General features: G+C 53.6%; 1 protein-coding gene across 1 annotated transcript in view; it reads right to left on the bottom strand.

Moving 5' to 3' along the window:
* Positions 1–3965: 3965 nt before the first annotated feature.
* The window catches only part of PTPRF (protein tyrosine phosphatase receptor type F), a 395755-nt gene continuing 392958 nt past the window's right edge, over positions 3966–6762 (bottom strand). Inside the window, 3 exon segments of the mRNA XM_050901434.1 lie at positions 3966–5647; positions 5779–5914; positions 6386–6540. Coding sequence (XP_050757391.1) covers positions 5579–5647; positions 5779–5914; positions 6386–6540 — 360 coding nt within the window. The 3' untranslated portion in view covers positions 3966–5578.

Raw genomic sequence — 6762 nt, 5'->3', positions numbered from 1 at the left:
ATAAAACCTTAATTTCATTGTATGTTTCTCCTGATATGCATTTCCTTTGGTGTCATGCTACGGACACGCAGCAGCCCTGAAACTCTTACCAAAACACCACTCCAACACAGATTTTCTGTGGTCTGCTGCCTCTCTGACCTGCTCAGACTCCGAATTGTGGGGTATACGGACCAGAACCCCAAAGTGGATTAAAATCACAGCAGGCACAACACTCAGCCTCCTACAGATGGAGGTACCAACACAGACAACTGTCAGGTAACAGTTTTGAGATGAACTCTGCGTTTCTGGCCTTTCTGGTGGCCTGGCAGCTGCACTTGCTATCCATTAGTCAAGAAAGACCAACTTTCTAACATCAGGAGACACGAGCCAGTCTTTTTGTGATGACGAATGGTAAAATGTTGCCGTGAGCAGAAATGTGTAGGCAGGAAAGCTTGATGACATATAATTGTTACTGTGGACTGAGATTACTTATTAAAACTGGCAAAAGGGCAACAATTAGCTTTTAATTGGAGGGATCAGAATTTTTCCTGGTCTCAGAAATGAACCAGGTCAGAACAGGCAAAAAAAAAAAAAAAAAAAAATCACTCTTAACTAGGAAACTTTACAAATGAAAATGGCAGCATTGCTGAGAGCAAGAAATGCCAGGACTGTGGGGGAAGGAGTTGCCAAGCTACTGCGCAGAGTAACTTCAGATTTGTTCAGTGGCGCAGCTGTTTCTTTTCCTTATTTAACAACTATTTTGCCCTTGAAAAATAAAATTTAAAGTAATGGAATCCCAAAGGGCAAATGCTTGAGCAGGATGTTATTTGGACTAGATAATCTTTAAAGGTCCCTTCCAACCCAAACCGTTCTATGACCCTATGATTTAGCATCACTAGGAGGCAAGCCAAGCCTAGGCAGGGCCTACACAGCTCTTTTGCTACAGGTATCAATGGAATCAATAAAAAAAAGTGAAAATAAAAAGAGCAGAAGAGCACCTCAGTGCCCAGGAATTCACCTTTGACTAGCTGGCATTTAGCTGCTGTCCCACCTGCCAAACCGTGCCCTTTACAAAGCTGCTTATCTGAGGCTGCATTAGGGCTACCTGGTACCATTAAGGAATGGAAAATTTTCACTAGGGAAAAAAAAGCCAGCAGTAACTACCCAGCTCCATTGCTCAGTGTGAGTATGGTTGGTCTGTCAGAGAAACTCCAAAGAAAAGAGGCCAGATGCCGCCTTACGCCACCATCTCGGGACCATTCCCTTCGGACCTGGAGCACAGGGCGGCACTGCGAAGCCAGGCTGATACCAGGTGGAGGGAGAAGGCTCAAACTGATACCAAAGAAGATGGGGCAAAAAAATGCCAGCTAGGATAAATCGTTTCTGGCCAGGGAAAGGTGAGCACCGCAGCCCAGGCACGGCAGTGCCAGGCCCTGGGAAGAGGCAGCATGGCTCTGCCTGGAGCACGGCACAAGCCACGGCGCTGGCTCCGAGGGCAGACCGGGTTAGCATCCCTGTCTGTCCACTGTACATGGTGGGTTTTTTTGTTCCCCTTTTATTCTGTGAGATATGGGGAGATAAAGGGAAATAAAAGAATAATCGCTTTTAAACTGATATGACTCCATCCCCTTTGGAGCAGTGTTGGCTGTGTGCGAGGAGGCCGGGGGAGTGGGACTTCCCCCACAGGCAGCAGCTGCCTTTGCCGCTCTCTGACCTGGCTGTCCTCTGGGGGCCCGGCCCCTTGCCAAGGCGGCATGTCCTCACACTTTGGGGGCGCCTCCTGGCCCTCTCTGCGCGCTGAGCCTTTCTTGGCCCCGTGAGGCCAGCACGAGGCTTCGGCCATGTGGTTCACCTCTGCAATGGAAGTACCTACACAGTGTCTACCCAGCAATAACCTTGCTGCAGCGGCCCAGGCTCGGTGATGTTATTCCCAGTGTGGTCCCTGCTGAGAGGCTTGTTCTCTGTCTCCCCCTCCTCCTGTTTCTACTCAGCCCGTAGGTAAGCTCACTGACCACCCGAAAGGGTCACTCTGTGCTTTACACATGGCAGGCAGAGCAGCAGAGCCCGCAGAGGCAATGAATTGGGAGTGTTTGTTCCCTCGTGTTTTCCCTGGGTCGGTTGTAAAGGGTTTGGGCTAAGAACACGACATCAAATGGGGAGGGAAGCTCCAGGTGTTCTCGGACAGGGAGGAAGAACGTACATGCGCATGTGCTTGTGCATATTTACAAGTGTTCTGGCAACTGCTGTTTTCGGTGAGAGCAAATCACTGCATTTGAAGCCACACACAGGTGAGAGGTTTGTGCTGTGCACTTGGCAGTGCCTGGTGAGTGCTCAGTGAGTGGCACGTCCACGTAGCGAAAGCATCGTCACCAGCTGTAGTTTAGCGGCACAGCCAAAGCATTCTTGCTGCAGCGCAGGCAGGTGCTCACTGCCCGCTTCTCAGCTGGCCGGCTTCCTAAAGCGCAATGGTTAGCGTGGCATCCTTCCTCCCCAGACGCACCCGTGTACGAGCAGGTGCATGCTTGGCCGTGTAGCCTTGCCATCCTGGGCCCTGGCAGCGATGCGAAGCAAAGCGTCCCAATGCCAGCGGTGCTGGCACGTGCGTGCGTGTACACGTCCACGCACGTGTGCCACCTCGCAAGGGCAGGAGCTTGCTTCGCCCTCGGATTTGCATCAAGTGGGGCTGCCCAACAGCAGAGCCAGGGAAAGGCTCCACCAGCCTCAGGTCACGCCAGTGGCGAAGCACTGGGGTAGGAACCAGCCATTTTGCTGGGGGAAACACCATTTTGCATCTGGCACCTGCTCAGGCGCCGGTCTGGCCTGGCAGGAAACACCACGTGTGGCTGAGCTCCAGCAAAGTCAGCGAGGAGTCAGTAAGAAGGTGCCCATAGTCATGTCGGGAAAAAGCTCATCAGTCTGCCTGCCACACGCTCCCACCCATCCTGCACACGCTGGCCGGGGCAGATTGGGCTTCCTCAGGAAGCACAGACAGGCCATGGGGCCCCGGCCAATGTGGTTCTGCCCCTTGCACTGGCTTTTCCCTTGCACACTTGGGCTGTTTGCAGGTGCTGCTCTCTCTAGGGGCCGGCACTGACCCGGGGGTTTGGATGTGAACACACGTAGGCAGGGCTGGGGCTGGCCGGCCCACGCAGCGTGGGCACAGCTGCATGCCTTGGCAGGGATTTCACACCTGCACATACTCGGGTGCTGCTCTGCAGTTAGGGGCCAGGCGATGGTTTTACTGCTGAGCAGTAACTTTGCATACACAACTGTGCTCAGTGCCGCAGAACAGCGTTACTGCAGTGTCCCAGGAGGCTGGCAACGTCTCGGCCTCATCCAGGACTGATACTGCCACCAAACCCACCGCCACCGACCTCTCTCCTTCCTGCAAACCCACAAGCAAAGTCCAGCCTGGTCCTGTAGCCAGCACGCTGACAGGGAAGGGGGTGCAGGTAAACGTGCTTCCAGCAAAGCTCAACATCGCCCCAGGGCTGCATCCTGCTACATCCTGGGGTCCTCTGAGGATTAGTAACTGGCACTAGAGCAGGTGGGGAGGGCAGATCTGAGGCCCCAGCCACCACTGGGACCGCTTGTGCAGACTGTGGCCTGGGCAGAAAGTGGCTACTTGCTTCCTCCTGCTGGGAACGATTCATCCTTTGGGAAGTGGAGGGGACCCAGAGAGGGCCATGGCTGCAAAGACAGGCTTGGCAGGAGCCAAGGAGGTGCCAAGGACTGAGGACTCTCGGTGCACCCCGGTACGGCTGCAGGTGGGCAGGAGGTGAGCACACGCACGCACAAAGGGGGTTGTCACAGAGGGTCTCCGAGCTCCCTGCCGGCACAGGGTCCCTGTGGGACGTGTGCGGCACTCGTGGCTGGGATGTGTCCATGGGAAAGGACTTCTCTGGCAACAGGCTGGGGAGCATGCCCATCTCCAAGGGACTCTATGGCCTCTGCTTATTGCTGAAGAAACAGACAGCAAAGCCAGCTTGTATGAAACCCGATTATTCAAATTTATTAACATCAAGAATTATGCAATGATGCTGTAGATTTTTTTTTTATTAACAAATAGAAAACAGACTGTATACAACAGTGACCCCTACAGCACTATGCATCCACAAGGTAAAAATGAATGTGTCCTCCAACATTACCAACCCTGGATTGCTGATTTCAACGTAGCTTGGATTCTTAACATTCGGAATACATGTGATAATACAATTAGATACCCTTCCACCACCCTTATTCATAACTCAATGCACTCGAAAGAGGGCTGCTCACTCCCTGTCTTTAGTGCAAGCGTGATATAATAAGGAGTATTAATATATAGTACCATTAAATTAAGTCCAGTAGTCTTGCCACATTGGTTCATTAGAACGTCCTGAAGTAGCGGAAAGTACATATTCTAGTGACTTTTAACATTTGCAGGATAGCAGAAATTATAGATAAACCCAACCTCTGAAGCCATGTGTACTCCCCTCCCCTTCCCTGCAGTACCCTGCTTTCCAAAGAGAGCCTGCCTGGCTCCGCTCTGGGGACGGCTGGGCTTGTGCTCCTTGCCTTTGTAAATGCTCCGATGCACTTCACTGGTGAGAGGTGACAGAGTGGCGCTTGCACGCACAGAACCGTGGGATTAACAAAAAGGGCCATGTCTTGCTCTTTCCATCCCCTCCCTGGGGAAGTGTGGGACCCACTCGCTTCTCCTGCCCCCTTCCCAGCGAGACACACAAAAAGAGGCTCCAAAGCCTGGAGCCCGGGATTTCGGGTCTCTCACAAACAAGGCGACGACAACTCACGTCATATCGGGATCTGCCAATACACACGGTCACTGGATTGGTTTAACACGCATCGTAATAGGACTGAACGGTTTCCAGCTGACAAAGGGGACCGCTTCTCCAGCGACCCCACATGCCCTCCCAAACCCAAACCTACTCAGGAAATAATGGGGGGGAGGGAAAGGCTAAAAAAATAATTGGTAGCTTAGGTCCAGTTCCATGAAATTTCATATTCTACAGAGGATTAAAAAGCAGCCTATGGGGAATGGAGCTGGGCAGGAACCACAAGCCAGCTGCTGCAAATTACCAAGGAAGCTGCACTAAAATGGGCAGAACCAGCAGTGACTGGGCTGAAATAAACACAGGGCAGTAAAAATGTAAAAGCAAAAGGAAATTAAAAAAAAAAACCCAACTCCCAAAGGTTTGGCGCGTCCAGTTCTGCCTGGACAAAACATTAAGACTTGCAAAAAAATAAAAAATAAAGAGAGGAGATTATAAAAACCACTAGTAACTATTTTACATGTTTAAAAAAAAGATCCCATTCCACCCACCTAAAGCCTCGCTGTGAAATGCAGTCGCGTGAGAGAGGGCGAGAGATGCACATGAGCAGAAATTCAGCCAGAGACTGGAAATGCTTTTGGAGTCGGATTCCCTCGTTTGGCGCTGGGGCGAAGTTCCTAAATGCCGTGGTCAGAACTGGTTGGCGTGGAGGTCTGCTGCCTGGGCAGCACCTCCATCTGTACAGAAGGACTGAGGAATGGGCGGCTCTGGCTCAGAGGGACCTGTCTCCACTCCTAGACATCCCCACCGCGACTGGAGGAAAGCACTAGTTACGTTGCATAGTGGTCGAAGCTGCCGAGATACTCCAGTGCCGCTCTGTAGCACAGCTGGTACTGGTCCTGCAAGGCAGCAAGGGGGGAAACGTGAGAAGTGGGGACGCGAGGGCAGCAGGGTTCAACATCCAGAGACAGCGGCTCCCCTCCCTTCTCCCACACATCTCCCACTGCCCTGGGGAGGAGGAGACACTCACCTCTGTCTGCACCATGGCTGGCCGCTGTGTTCGCAAGGTCTTCACCGTCTGGAACATGTCCACCACCCCCTCGTAGCGCATCCTCTCCAGCACGATGCTGAGCGTGATGAACACGCCTGTGCGCCCGACTCCAGCGCTGCACGGAGGGAGCAAGAGGTGCCGTTAGAGACCCACCAGCCCCAGCGAGGCTCTGCAGAGCTCCTTGGAGCGGTGCAAGCTCATGGAGCAGGGGCACATGCTCAGTGGTGCCAGGAGAGGCCACAGGGACATCGGCAGCCAGAGGTGCCCTCTCAGCCCCATGAGGCCCACTGATTCTGCCTTGCCTCTGGGCCAAGCTGCCATGGCACCCTGTCCTGCCCAAGGACTCTTCCAAGGAGCTACAAATCAGTACCACCAGCGCACTGGGTTAATCTAGTCACCTGGCAGAAAGGCTGCCAATGGCACCCATGGATGTTGCCGCCTCCTTGTCCCCTGCCTGCCTCTTGCCGGTGGTATGCAGGAGGGGCACCAAGTGCAGGGGAGCTGGCAGCTGCCAGGGTAAGCGAGGTAGGGGACATCTCTGAGGGCTGATGAAGGCAGAGGAGGGTGCTGATCTGTCCCCACTCACCTGCAGTGCACCGTGATGGGCCCATCCTGCCCAAACTGCTCCTTGGTCTTGTGCACCTGCCCGATGAAGTCAATGAAGCCCTCTCCCGTCTTTGGCACTCCCTGTTCAGGCCAGTCTGTGAACTGGAACTGGCGGATGGTCCGTGACTGGCCGTCCTGTGGGAACAGGGGTGTTAGACTTGAACTGTGGGTGAGGGGCTGATCTTGCTCCCCTCAGCACTGGTGCTGCTGGCCTGCTCTCAGACCTCCTGGCTCAGGCCAGGTGAGAGGGTGCACAGGCCATGGATGAGCCCAGGCAGATGTTTCGCTGAGAGTTTTGAGCCTGCCTCTGCTCTCCCACATTCACCCCAGGGCAGCTGAGTGTGGCAGGTGCACCCA

Source organism: Gymnogyps californianus, chromosome 8, assembly GCF_018139145.2.
Source record: "Gymnogyps californianus isolate 813 chromosome 8, ASM1813914v2, whole genome shotgun sequence".
In the NCBI taxonomy this organism is placed as follows: domain Eukaryota; kingdom Metazoa; phylum Chordata; class Aves; order Accipitriformes; family Cathartidae; genus Gymnogyps; species Gymnogyps californianus.
The sequence above is the reverse complement of the archived record's forward strand: the minus strand, read 5'-3'. Positions and strand labels throughout refer to the sequence as shown.